At 39.3% G+C, this 15426-nt stretch overlaps 1 protein-coding gene across 1 annotated transcript in view; it reads right to left on the bottom strand.

Moving 5' to 3' along the window:
• Positions 1–11762: 11762 nt before the first annotated feature.
• The window catches only part of JSRP1 (junctional sarcoplasmic reticulum protein 1), a 169156-nt gene continuing 165492 nt past the window's right edge, over positions 11763–15426 (bottom strand). The window contains exon 6 of the mRNA XM_082247442.1: positions 11763–12633. Within this exon, the coding sequence (XP_082103568.1) occupies positions 12019–12633 (615 nt within the window). The 3' untranslated portion in view covers positions 11763–12018. The remainder of the gene's footprint in view (positions 12634–15426) is intronic.

Genomic DNA, 15426 nt, shown 5'->3' with positions numbered 1-15426 from the left:
GGGAGTGGGCTGTCATTTACAACTGTGTATAAGCCAACAAGTGTGACTCTATAGTCACATGGGCTGCTCACATGTGATAGGGAGAAAATGCTCAGCATAGAAACCAACTGAAAACTAAGCATGTGCAGAGCTGCTACCACTTCTCTAGCTGAATTGGGGACATGGACAGAAGCAGAAGATAGAGAACAGCAGGATCAACCAAGTTTTTTTGTAGAATTCAGAAAATGAATCTCATAGTGACGGTGTGAGTATGAACAGCGTGTGATACAGCATTTATTGATAGTTTTTAACCACTTCCCTACTGGCCTATTGCTGAATGATGTCCGCAAGGCGGCTCAGTTATCCTGACTGTGTGTCATATGCAGAGCGGCGATCGGTGGTGTGGTGTATCGCTCACAGGTGATCACAACGGAAACCAGGAAGTGCCGGTAAACGACTTTCCCCAGTTCCCACTGACAAGGTATAAGCAGAGGAGAGCCGATCAGTGGCTCTCCTGACAGGGAGTCTGCGCTGATAATCAGCGAATTGATTATCAGCGCAGCCCCCTTTAAAGGTTCCCATCACAGATGTCAATCAGGGCCCATTAGATGCTAATCAGTGCCCATCAAAAAGGCCAATCAGTGGCCATCAAAAATACCAATCAGTGCTTATCAGTAATGCCTGTAAGTGCCCATCACAGATACCAATCAGTGCCCATCAGTAATGCCTTTCAGTGCCGCCTATCAGTGCCACCTATCAGTGCCCTTCAGTGTCACCTATCAGTGCTGCATATCAGTGCTGCTTTTCAGTGCCCATCAGTAATGCATATCAGAGCTGCCTATCAGTGCCGCCTATCAGTGCCCATCAGTGCTGCTTATAAGTGCCCATCAGTGCTGCATATCACTGCTGCCCAACAGTGCTGCATATTAGTGCCTCCTCATCAGTGCCACCTTATCAGTGGCACCTCAACAGTGCCCATCAGTACAGCCTCATCAGTACCCTTCAGTGAAGGAGAAAACATTTTATAACAGAATCGAAGAAAACTTTTTTTTTCTTTAAAAAAAAAAAAAATTCTGTCTTTTTTAATTATTTTAACAAAAAATAAAAAACACAGTGGTGATAAAATACTACCAAAATAAAGCTCTATTTGTGGGAAAAAATTGATAAAAATTGTATTTGGGTACAGTGTTGCATGCTATTGTCATTCAAAGTGCGACAGCGCTGAAAGCTGAAAATTGGTCTGGGCAGGAAAGGGGTGAAGGTGTCCATTATTGAAGTGGTTATTATTATTATTGAAGTGGCATTACCCAAGATCAATGGAGGCATAGGGGTCCCGGATTATTATAAATATTACCAAGCCACTCACCTTACCAGAGCGATCGACTGGCACTGCCATTCAACTCAAAAGGACTGGGTGGCCATGGAGAGGCACTGCTCCCGGTATCTGACCCAGTTCCTGCTTTGGACAGACCCTCACAACTTCCCTTCTGAAGTTAAACACCACCCCTTAATCAACACCACCCTTACCATCTATCACAAGCTAGCGAAATCATATAACTTATCCACCAACCCGAGCCCTCTGACTCCGGTTTCCCACAACCCAGACTTTGTTCCGGGTCTTAATATAAAGTGCTCTGCTGACCATCCTTTGCTCATTAAACATTGCATTCGTGATCAAAAAATTCTATCTCTTCACGAACTAAACAACCTAAAACCCCAAAACATCTCATTGAACCAATGGAATTATATCCAGCTGCACAGCTTTGTTCAAAATAACAAAAAGAAAACTTTGTGGGCTAGACAACTAACTGCTTTTGAGAGGATATGTGAGAGACAGTCCCCAATATCGAAAACGACATTGATGACCTATCAGTGGCTTATAGCCCCGTCGCCGAATTTTGACGACAAATATAAGAAATTATGGGAACTCGAGTTATCACGCAAAATTTCTGATAGGGAATGGGAGAAGGCCTGTGTATTTACTCACAAATGCTCCCTGAGCACAAAAACTCAAGAAACGTCATTTAAAATCCGCACGCAATGGTACATAACACCAGCGAAAATGAAGACGTGGTCCCCACAGTACTCCGGAAGGTGTTGGAGATGTCTAGCTCACACAGGCACATTTCTACATATTTGGTGGAATTGTGACATAATCAAAACCTTTTGGAACAAAGTTGTGCTCCTGATCAAACATATCACTGGTTCTACCTTAGAATTTAATGCGGCAAGCCGTTTATTACACATCAATAAACTCTCATATAGGTCATATAAAAAGTCTCTAACGAGACATCTACTCAACGCGGCCAAATCTCTTATACCTTTATACTGGAATTCCAAATCCGTCCCCTCGACTAAGAATTGGGTAGACAAGGTAACTTCCACATATGAAATGGAGGAAACTCTAGCCATCAAAAAAGAAAATAGCGGACCCTTCCATGACATGTGGAGACCATGGTTGATATTTACTCTTTCTTCGGATTTTAAAAAAATGACTGAAGATTAGCAATCTCACAATTAACCCTCACATTCCACCTGGACCTTTAGTATACGCTTCTACAATGAGCTACTTGATCAAGTACCACTTATCAATAGTACTCCATTACCTCCCCCTCCCTTCCCTTTACTTTTCCTTCTCCTTCTCTTTCCTTTTTACTCGTTCTTTAATTCCTATCTTCGCTTCCTTCCCCGCCCTCTAGTGGCCTTCTTTGAGACAGGCATATGTCTTTGGTCCTGTCTCATCTGAGAGGGTATCCAGTTTAGATACCCCCATTATACCTCAGGAGCTGAATTACATGTTTTATGTTGTTTTATGTTGTTGCACTAACTTTTGATCCAACATTACATGATGTTGTAATTTATGTACATGTTGTACAGTTATACCAATATGTCATACTGCCATTGTTAATACTGTACATGTTTATTATTGCAATTCAATAAAGCTTTTATTGAAAAAAAAAAAATGATGTGGGCTTAGTGACAGTTTAATATCTCTCTTTTGACTAACTTATTCATACAAATTACCCTTTTTATAGACGTAGAGTACATAGATTTCAAACGTACACCAGATGTATACGCCTTGGAAATTCTGAGCTAAAGTGTATCAAATAATCCACAGCCTATATGGTTACCCAATGAATAAAACCTCCTAATGAAAACAAATACACCTTTAGGAGGCACCTGTGAATGCACTCTGCCTACGGCTGGATGGGAGAACCCCAGTGGGAGTTCCCACGATTAACTGCAAGTAGGCACGCTCATTCACAGCAATGGGGGCTTTCAGCTTTCACAGCTAATCGTGCCCACTAACATGTTATTGCTCATGTAGCGATCACATGTGAGTGATTTGCCCTAGACACATACTGCCTGTGCCCAGGGCCAATTACTCGCATGTAATCACTTCTTGAGAGATTACATGCAATTGGGCTTGATTAGCTGTGATTGAGCTAGCAGGCTCCCATTACTTTGAATGGGGTTGCCTACTTGCAGCTAATTGCAGGATCTCCCACTGGGGTTCTTGAATCTAATCGCAGGCAGGTTGAATTTGCAGGTGTGAATGCACCCTGAAGGTGTAATTTTTTACATTATTTGACTTACAATTTAGAAGGGCTTCATAGGGGGTTTTATTCATTGGGTTACCGTATGCCTATGAATTATTTGATACACTTTGGCCTAGAATTTCCAGGGCATATATACAGTATCTCACAAAAGTGAGTACACCCTCACATTTTTGTAAATATTTTATTATACCTTTTCATGTGACAACACTGAAGAAATGACACTTTGCTACAATGTAAAGTAGTGAGTGTACAGCTTGTTTAACAGTGTAAATTTGCAGTCCCCTTCAAAATAACTCAACACACAGCCATTAATAAGTGAAAAAAGTTTGGTGGGAACCAAAGGAAACTGTGCAAATGGTTAATTCAGTAAACCTTGTGATAAATTACAATACAAAAGGCTATATATATATATATATTATATTAATGTGAATTTCTAAGGAATTTCTTCCTTACTGTGAGCAGCAAACAAAAAAGCTGTGGTGCTGTGACAATTTTAAGAAGTGAAAAATGTAGCGCAACATTTTTCACTTCTTAAAATTGACACAGCCATTAATGTTTAAACCGCTGACACCAAAAGTGAGTACACCCCTAACTGAAAATGTCCAAATTGGACCCAATTAGCCATTTTTCCTCCCTGGTGTCATGTGACTCATTAGTGTTACAAGGTCTCAGTTATGAATGGGGAGCCGGTGTGTTACATTTAGTGTTATTGCTCTCACTTTCTCATACTGGCCACTGGAAGTTCAACATGGCACCTCATTGCAAAGAACGCCCTGAGGATCTGAAAAAAAGAATTGTTGCTCTACGTAAAGATGGCCTAGGCTATAAGAAGATTGCTAAGACCCTGAACTGAGCTGCAGCACGATGGCCAAGACTATACAGTGATTTACCAGGACAGGTTCCACTCAGAACAGGCCTCACCATGGTCAACCAAAGAAGTGTGCACGTGCTCAGCGTTATATCCCAGAAGGAAACATCTTCTAAAGATGATGCACAAAAAAAGCCCACAAACAGTTTGCTGAAGACAAGCAAACTAAGGACATGGATTACTGGAACCATGTCCTGTGGTCTGATGAGACCAAGATAAACGTATTTGTTTTAGATGGTGTCAAGCGTGTCAAACAAGTGTGTCTTGCCTACAGTCAAGCATGGTGGAGGGAGTGCCATGGTCTGAGGCTGCATGAGTGCTGCCGTCACAGGGGAGCTACAGTTCATTGAAGAAACCATGAATGCCAACATGTACTGTGACATACTGAAACAGAGCATGATCCCCTCCATTCGGAGACTGGGCCGCAGGACAGTATAGCAACATGATAACGACCCCAAACACACCTCCAAGACGACTACTGCCTTGCTAAAGAAACTGAGGGTAAAAATGATGGACTGGCCAAGCATGTCTCCAGACCTAAACCCTATTGAGCATCTGTGGGGCATCCTCAAACGGAAGGTGAAGGAGCACAAGGTCTCTAACATCCACCAGCTCTGATGAACTCCATGCCCAAGAGGGTTAAGGCAGTCCTGGAAAATCATGGTGGCCACACAAAATATTTACACTTTGGGCCCAATTCAGGCATTTTCACTTAGGGGTGTACTCGCTTTTGTTGCCAGCGGTTTAGACATTAATGGCTGTGTGTTGAGTTATTTTGAGGGGACAGCAAATTTACAATGTTATACAAGCTGTACACTCACTACTTTACATTGTAGCAAAGTGTCATTTCTTCAGTGTTGTCACATGAAAAGATATAATTAAATATTTACAAAAATGTGAGGGGTGTACTCACTTTTGTGAGATACTGTATCTGGTTTACGATTAAGGTCAATGTACTCTATGTCTATAGAAAAGGGTCATCTGTATGGATGTGTCAGTCAAAAAAGAGAAATTAATTTCCTAAGTAGGGTCTACCATCACTGTTTAAGAGGAAATGGAGAAAGTAAATGCACCACAATTGGTCCAAGAGATGTTAAGTGTACAAATAAGATAAGAATCTGTAAAGTGGGAAACTAAAATTTGGTTAAAGTATGAAAACGATTTTTGTGTGGGGGAGTAACAAGTATAGCCTGGTGCGGGGAAGCTGATCTCACTCCAGCAATTATGAAGGAAATGTCATACCAACAACACCTTTCCATGATCGGTTTTCACTTTACCTTTGTTCACACATTTTTATCATCAGTTCCAGGTTTGCCTAATTATTCTTGGCACTAATATATACTTGTGTGTTATGAATCACTTAGAAGGCACAAAATTAATTTCATTGCAACATTTCAGGATTTTGCTCCATGTCCAAGTACTGACTTCAAAAGGCAGAAGGCTTTTTAAAATGCTGCAGGTTGAAACATAGGCAAAAATAAAAATTCCCTATATCTCTAAATTTACCTGAGCGTCAGATCACATTTTTTGTAGCTTCCAATTACTTTTTTATGTCATATTTGTCTCAATAATGCCAGATTTCTTTTGGCCAGAGTTGCTATTATTTAAACATGAATAGAGATAGAATTTGTTTATCTGCAGGCAAGATTATCTGTTTCTTGTCAAAATGCAGGGTAACATGACACGGGCGGGTGTGCCCTCCAGTGTTGTAGAAAGAAAATGCTATATAAAGACCACTAACTGATAATAGGGACAAAATATTTCAAGGAGAATTATTGCAGAACACATAGAGCTGTGGCCCACACACAGGAATGCACATTAAAATTGACCTGTGAAGAGATACAGAAACCTAGCCTTGCATTTTATCAGGCTCACTTTACAGGCAACTACCCTTCCCATTTTTAACTCTATGTGCTAGAATGCCCTTGGTTGGTCAGAAAGCTCAGTCATAGCCCTTTTCACTTAGTCTCCTGCTCTGTGTACTCCAGCATATGACTGATCTCATTTGCCCTCCGTTTCCTGCTAACATGAACAACTAATAAGAATTTAAATAGAGGAAGCCCAGCTTCTGCTAAAACTCAAAAATGACTCATTCTTCTAGATGGTATCTTTAATTCATTATTCTATAGACAGTATATAGGCTATAAAAATCACTAAAATAGCAATGGCAACACACCAAGGCTCAGTACCTGGCTAGGCAAATGTTTTGGTGACCTGATGTGGTCAAGGGCTGTAGGTTGTACATTTCATCTTGCACTACCTGTGCCCACTCTAATTGTTCTAGAGATAAACCCTGAGGTTAACTCAAGGCCTTTGCCCGTCTCTTCCTGCCCCTGGAGTATGTGGTTACATAATTGGTAAGGTTGAAAAAAGACATCAGTCCATCCAGTTCAACCCGTGTGGCTGTGTATGCATTTATTTCTCTAATACTTCTCATATCCATGTACTGTATATTGGTTACACAAAGGTGCCTATTTGAAATTGTCGATATTTCCTGCTGACACCACCGATTGTGGAAGAGAGTTCCACACATCCTTACTGTTCTAACAGTAAAGAACCCCTTATGCAGTTTATTTGGCTATAACATGGCTCCTTCGTTTTGGTAGGGCATCCCTGGATGTCCTCCCACGTAAGTGGAAAGTTTTTTTGCAATTGCGACTGTGGAAGGAAGATCACGACATCCTTATTCTAACAGCAAAGAACCCCTCTTTACTTTACTTACTTACAGTTTACATGGCTACAACACATCTCGCCAGTTCTGGTAGGGCATCCCTGGATGTTCTCCCACGTGCATGACTCCCATGCGCCCCCTGGGCCAAGCATTAGGAGCGCTCTGTGACCGATGTGTGCCTGGAACACAGTGGATCACAGATCAAGGTTAAGGGCCAATCACCATCACGAATCACAAAAAATGGCCAGGTCATTAAGGGGAAAACCTTCTGGTCTAGCAATGGTTAATATACTACAGGGGTTATTCGTATGTGTTTTTTTTTTTTTTTTTTTTTTAGCTAATTTCCTGCAGTCTACTAGCACCTGTTTCCTTCAATTTTTTTTTTCAGCTAGTTGCCTTCAGTCTGTGAGTACCCACTTCTGTGTGTTTTTCTTTTTTTTTTTTTTTATAGATTATTTGCAATCTTCCTTTAGTGCATCTCCTGCAACCTATTAGTGCACGTTTCCTGTTCGGTGTCTCAATGGATCCCCTGCAGCTTTATATAGCCAGTGACCTTCATCCGAGGCTATATACATATATATATATATATATTTTTTTTTTTTTTTGGAGAATATGTCAGTATTGGTCCTCATGATGTTTGCTTTTAAAATCATTTGTTCTTAACATCAACTTAATTGTATATCCATATATATATATATATATATATATATATATATATACATATACACAGACACATATTTATTTTGTATATGTTGTTGGTCCTATACAATGATTTTGAATGATGTGTCGAGTTTTCTCCAAGTTCAAAATTAGTGTATTAGATTCTTTCTGGCAGTGGATCAGGACCGAACTCTTCACACAAGATTTGGGTGTATGTACCTTGTACTGCAGCCGGGTTTTCTTTGTGGTACCAGCTGAACACTGTTTTTAATTAGTTAGTTTACCTGTAACCTAATGATGACACATTAGAGCTGTATATAGGTGATTGTGGTGACTAGTTCCAATAGGTAATGACTAAACACTAACAAATGCGCGAAACACATCTACCTCTTTGTCCCCTTCTCCATCTGTCAACCACATTAAGCCTCAATAAAAGGATTTTTGGAAGTGCAGCTGTCCAGAATAATTTAGTGTTCTTGCATGGCAAGACCACTTACTGTTATCTCACATATAAATTCTTATTATTATAGCCAAATTTACCACCCTAACTCCTCCCACAGTTTTTACACTATATAGACAGTAATATACCGGAACGTGCGGATTTTTCCCGATTGGTGTGCTATTACTTTGTGGAACGTTTCGCCAAATAGTTCACGAATTACGAAATATCTGAGTTTTTGTGGTGAAATTGGTCCCATAGGAATGAATGGTGGAATGTTCAAAACTAGAGTGGGAGCTGACAAAAGCTAGAGGGGGAGCTGAAAAATCAGGACATGATTTCTAAACTGCCACCACTCCCTCATTTTCTAGCCCACCTACACAAATCTTATATCATAACGTTCAGGTATCCCTGCTGCCACTAGAGATATCCATGGCTAAGCCTGATAGTTTTCACAATATGACTGGTGGAGGCAAGAACACTTCACACAATTTCCCCAGAAATTGTAGCTTTTCTAGTTTCCTTATATTTTCCATATCATTGCTTTACCGCATAGTAACCGCCATGATACAAGCAAAACACACATCTGCTTGTATGTGGCATGTCCAAGCACACTTCTGCATTTTACTTGAAGTATTACGCCTATGTTCTATCAGTACAGCTTCTTCGTGCTGAGGACGGTTTCAGCCACAACCAATCAGCATGTTTTTTTTTCCCTTGTCGCAGCCAAACTATTTAGGGTGCCTTTTCTTTTTATAAGCCGCTCCAATACAGGCGGTCTTCTTCCTGAAATGGGTGCAACCAATTTTTGTGGCCTTTTCCCTCTGGTCAGCACTGGTAAGTTCCTGGTTACTCCCATCTGTTGCCTGTCCTAACCTCTGTAAAGTTTATGGTTATTCATGTCTGTTGTCTGCCTAACCTCTGCTTGTTTTTGGTTACTTGTGTCAGCTGATGGTCCTGATCTCTGGCTTTTATCCTGGCTATCCATGTTACCAATTGACCTATTATGTCTCACTTTTACCTGCAGTCCACAACTCTGCTCCAGACCTACTTCTTGATGTTGTCCTTACTCGTGGTCCATGGAGCTTTAGCAGGCTGTGACCTTTAGCACGCAGCAAAGTCGAAAAACCATCATAAGGAGCAGTCCCTGGTTTATTATCAACTGGCTCTTAGATTCCATGCCCTGGTAGCTCTTGCATCAGCTGCTCTCTCGTGGGAGTTCATACTTGGGTGAATCCTGATCCAAGTCCAAGGTCTTATCAGTTCCATTGTGATCCAGTATGGTTCCTATTTCACAGATCCTACTCCCAGGTCTAACATATTTGTGGTGCTTTTCTCTACTGAAATACCAGCCGTCGGTCTGCACTTCCCAGGTACACCTATTGCCTTTCTTTGGCTATCCATTACAGTGTAGCTGGAGGTTGGATATCAGCGCAGTCACAACCCTGAGAGTTGTATTCTTATTAAGCACTGCAACACAAGATGCATTACAGCATGTCAGATCACACTGCACTAAATTCAACTGTTTTTAGCATATGACAAACATTGCTGTACACTGAAATCACAGGACATGAGGCAAATTGTCTTCTTCTCGCGTTGTTGCACTGGTCGTGTGAATGGGCCCCTAAAGCATATCAAAACCAAAAACTTTTAATATGTATTGCAGCTTACCAGTCCTTAGATGTGGCGGCAGCATTATTTCCCGTTCTTTCAAACTTTTTCACCCTGTGATTTTGCCAGTAACTTACTTTCAGTCCTAAAATAAAAACACTCTTTTTCCCTGTATGTATCTGAACAACGGTAACAAGATAGGACAACAGGACCCCACCCCACTGTCACTGTCCATAACATAATAAAGTGTGGTTCTCTAGTCCTCTCAAAGCTACCTAAGAACAATGCAACTGATAGGACATGGGATTTGTGCAAGATAAACAGATTTCTTTTAACTTGGACAGATATAACAAAACACTTTCAATTATATATTTTACAGACCAAAAGTCACCATACAAGATAAGTTTGTTTTTATGGTTTAGATTTGCTTTTGGGACAACAATTTTTTGGTAAACAATTGTTCTTTTTCTTTTTGTGTCCTTCAAGTGGTGGAGGAACACTATTACATGTGTTTACTCTAGTTGGGTACATTTGTTCAAACTTAGACAAATTGCATTGATCAAGGTATAACTTGCAGTGCCGATCTAAGCTGAGATAAAGATCTCTCCGCTGGTTGCAGTGAAGGGAGCAGGCGTCTATGCACCATGCTGGGGTGTGAAAGCATCATCAGAGAAAGAAAGAAGCACCGCTCCGCTGATTTAGTGCATGAATAAGTGAATGTGTGTGGCCTCAGCCAGTGCCGCTCTAGCCATGCCTCCTGACATGTTTTACCCCGTACACCAGGCCTTCGTCACAGAGGTTCTCAGGGAGGGCGAAACATGACAAGTGGTATGGCTGGAGCAGCACTGGCTGAGGCCAACCTCATTCACATATTCGTGCACTGGGTCAGTGAGTGATGCTCCTTCCTTTATCTGATACTTTATCTTTGATGTTTTAAGTGAAAAATATAAATGTTTGCTTTTAGCTGCTCTGGGATATTAAAGTATATGCGAACCCTCACTTTGAAAAACAACCCAGGTAATACTAATTTAAATTATCAAACCAGAGGAAATCCATAACCGACCTCAAGACTTTTTCTATATGACAACAATAAGGACAACTCATAGAAAATAATACAAGTTGATAACATGTATATATCAATGTCAATTTCTTATTGCTGTATTATCTATTTGATCCCTGTGTACATGCCTGTTCATCCTTTTTTAATAAATAAAATATTTGAAGAAAAAAAAAAAAAACATTCAGTTTCTAAAAAAAAAAAAAAAAAAAATGAAAGGCAACACATTAGTGTATACATAAACAAAAAAAAAATATATAAATACTTTTTTCTCTTTTTTTTTTTTGCGATCACATACCCTCTATTCTCAGCTGCATAAGGAGCTCAGAGAGCTCAGGGAGTAGAAACAGCAGCACACTGATCTTCCTATTGAATGGCTGTGCAGGGAGAGCAGGCTGAGATTTCAACACAGCCAGAAAACAGACTATGTTGTGCTCTCATTCTTAGTGTGATCAGTTTTTAATGGGAAAGCAGAGGGACTGAAAAGGAACACCAGGTGTTTCACACAAAAGCAATACAAAAAGAACAGGATACTTTTTCCTACAAGTATAGCAGGCACATATCAGGAATATGAATTGTTGGGTTTACATATTCTTTAAACTGTCATTGGAATAAGAGTACTTTTTAAAACTATATAAAAGCTAGTGTGTCTAATAACTGAACACAAAGAAGAAGTAAACATTTATTTTTATTATCGAATGAACACATTTAGACAGAATTCGAATGAACAAATTTAGAAAGAAGTCGAATGAGCAAATTTAGACAGAATAATTAATAAAGTTGTCAAATTGTATTTTTTTTATTTGTCGAATTAAATGTACTATCAAAATGGCCCTTTTGCTTTAGTCAGATTTAAAAGAAATCATCTTCTATGTTTTAAAAAAATGTGTTTGGTTTCAGGTCTAATGTGTTTTTTTTTCTGTTAAAAATGTAAAAAACTCATACTAATCTGATAGTGCAAACTTTTAATAAAAGGACTCGAATAAAATGCTCACACATGTTCACACAAAACTAAAGCTATTACTGGATGTGGATTACCTTTAAAACATGTTGCACATCCATTGCCACACACATGTAGTGATGCCCTTTTCTCACAAAGATTTAGTAGATCAATAATTTACTATTCACTGGAAAGTCTACAATTAATCCAGCTCCTGTAGTGCTCATGTAATGTCAGCCATGATGTCTGGGATCATACTTTTTCTTATAGTCCTTTTCATTATGGTACTGCTTTTGTGTCTTATATTCTTTATCCTCTTTTTTTCCCTTGTCTTGCTTAAAATATTTATTGTGCTCCTCTCTTTCCTTTTTGAAAGACTTCTCATACTCCTGTTTTTTTGGAGAATCAGATTTCCTTTCTTCGTATTTTTTCCGAAGTTTTGTGTCTTTATATGGCTTCTCCCTTCCCTCTGGGTAAGGCTTAGCTGAATCCTTGGGCTTCTTTGCAAGGTTAAAGGGAAAAGCCTCTTTTCTTTGGGACCCATTTTCAGCTCTTCGGATTTTTATAGCTTTGGCTTCCATATATCTGCCTTTGGGCTTTAACCCCCACTGTTCACTTGGTTTCTGTTTTTCCTTTTTTTCCTCTTGCTTCTCAGTTTCTATTGGTTCTTCTAATATTGCTTCTGTCTTTGTTTCTATTTCATCATCAGTCAGTTCTGATTCTTCAGCTATGGGCTCTTCCAGCTCTTCTACTTCAGAAATGTCTGGTTCTGTAGTTTCTGGTTCTTCTATAACAGGCAAATTTGGTGTACTTGAGCCAAACCAGTTTTCAAAAAACCATGGTTCAGACTGCCGAGAAAGAGATACTTTGTCAATATGAGAGGTAAAATGGAAAACATTAAAGTAGAACTATAAGCAAAACTTTTTTTTTTTTTTTCCCATTTTGGACAGAATAAGAGAGGGTACCCTGTCAAAATTTTTTTTTCACCATCTGTGTCCCATTGCAAAGATTTCTCTTTACTTCCTGTCTCAAAGCCAAACAGGAAGTATGGGGATTTTCCTGCAAATTAAGGGAAATCCTTGGGGACCCCCAGCTCACCAGAACTAGAGTCCCCATTAGAAAAATTCCCCCTTATTACATATCTGGGGACAACCCAAAATGTGGGTTTTTCTTTTACTTTCACTTTCAATGATAATGGTAAACAAGACAAATCGAGAGAGTGATTCTCCCTAAGACTCCATTCACACCTGAGCGTATCGTTTTCAGGCGTTTTCTTTGGGCTTTTTTCAGGTGTTTTTTCTTGCTTTTTTTCAGGTGTTTTTTTCTGGCTTTTTTCGCACGTGTTTGGAGGCAGGCATTGACATCTAACAAACACCCTTGTAATCTGCCAAAAAAGAAGCTCATGTACTTTTTTGAGCTTCAGGGGTTTTGCTTCAGGCGACAAAACGCTCATATGTGAACTGAGGCCATTGAAATGAATGGGATTTTGCTTGTTGGGCGTTTTGAGACTTCAGAGCTTCAGACTTACGAGCTGAAAAATGCTCAGATGTGAACAGGGCCTAGAAAGGGGCACAGACAGCAATAAAAATTTACAAATGTCTTAATCCCTCTCCACTTTATCCAAAACTAAAAAAAAAAAGTTTTACCTTTAGTTATACTTTAATAATTTCAGTATATTTACTTTATTCTATTGCATAATATAAAAAAAATAAACTAGAGTGATGATCAAAATATGAAAAGCAAATGATCAAAATTCTCAGGGAATACTGCCTCAAAGAACACTTGTTGCAGTTGCTGTGTAGGGTTGGAGGTGCCAACCATGTAAAACAAAGAGCCAACAACATCTGTCAGATGTCATATGCGCTACATGCTAAAGCGAAACTGAACTCATCAATTTAACGGTTTCCCAGTAAAAAGTAGGGATCAACCTGAGGACCAAAACTCACATCACATCACAGAGTAAATAAATTGAGAAACCAAATATATTGTAGGACATTATAGGTGTAACCTATATGCAAATTACACACCAGGTTTAAATAAAACAAATCTCTTTATTAATACATATAATCACACATAGTTAAAATTTCAATAATAAAAACGACAATGTACAGCACCAATCAAATACAACTTATTATCATTGCATCTTTACAGAGCCTAAGCCCAATTGCCAGTTTACATAATCACCATAAGTACTGCATTTCAAATCCATATATCCAAGGCTAGGCATAGTCAGTTACTGGTCACTTGGCAGATATGGCCTTACATAACACGTTTTGCATATTATTAGGGATGGACCGAACACCCCCTTTTCGGTTCGCAGCAGAACATCTCGAACAGGGAAAAAGTTCTAGCAAACAAGTGAACTCTATTAAAGTCTATGGGACACGAACATGAAAAATCAAAACTCCTAATTTTAAAAGACTTATATATGCAAGTTATTGCCATAAAAAGTGTATAGGGACCTGGGTACTGCCCTGGGGGACATTTATCAATGCAAATTAAAAAAAACAAAAAACGATAGACCAGGCCATTTTTTGCGATTTGGCACTGCTTTATTTTAATGGACAATTGCGTGGATGTGCGACTCTGTACCGAAATAAGATTGATGTCCTTTTTTTCCCCCACAAATAGAGCTTTCTTTTGGTGGTATTTGATCACCTGTGCGATTTTTATTTTTTTGTGCTATAAACAAAAAAAAATAAATTCTGGAAAAAAAAGAAAAAACAATATTTTCACTTTCTGCTATATAACATTGCCCAAAAAAAAATGTAAAAAATTTTTTTTTCATCATTTTAGGCCAATTTGTATTCTGCTACATATTTTTGGTAAAAAAAATTCCAATAAGCGTATTTTGATTGGGTTGCGCAAAAGTTTTTGCGTCTACAAACTAGGGGAAAGATTTATGTCATTTTTATTTATTTATTTTTACTAGTAATTGTGGCGATCAACGATTTTTAGCAGGACTGCGACATTGCGGTGGACAGATTGGACCCCTAACTGACATTTTTGACACTTTTGGGGGGACCAGTGACATTACTACAGTAATCAGTGCTAAAAATATGCACTGTTACTGTAATAATGACACTGGCAGGGAAGAGGGTTACCCAGGGGCGATCAAAGGGTTAAATGTTAGCCTAGGGGGTGTTTTCTAACTGTGGAGGGGGTAAGCTTGTGAAATCAACACAGAGACCTGTGTTCCTAAATAGGAACACAGGAGCTCTGCATTGATTCCTGAGAGAACAACGGTCTGCTGTGTTTACAACAGCAGACCGCCGTTCTCTCTTCACGGGGAGCGAGCGCAGGTGCCTGGCGGCAATCTGGGCCGTAGGATTGCTCCCGTAAACCACCATACAGGTATTCACGGGAACCTGCCGCCGTATATAGGCTGGTCGGCAAGTGGTTAAAGGAGCAGTGATTTTAATGATGCTTAAAGTAAAACAATAAAAATAAAAAATTCCTTTAAATATCGTGCCTGGGCGGTCCTGTAAAGTGGTGCATCTTTACAATGTATGGAGCCCGCTGCAGTAATACTTACATTTCTAAAGGAAAAAATGTAATTTTAAACTTGCTCGCGGCAATGCAATGCAGATAAAAATTAAAAAAAATGAAAAAAAAAACGCGTCTGGTATGGATTTTAAGTG

The sequence above is a fragment of the Pelophylax lessonae genome, assembly GCF_965119305.1.
Source record: "Pelophylax lessonae genome assembly, chromosome: 1".
Classification (NCBI taxonomy): domain Eukaryota; kingdom Metazoa; phylum Chordata; class Amphibia; order Anura; family Ranidae; genus Pelophylax; species Pelophylax lessonae.
Note: the sequence above shows the minus strand (reverse complement) of the source record. Positions and strands in the feature narration are given on the sequence as shown.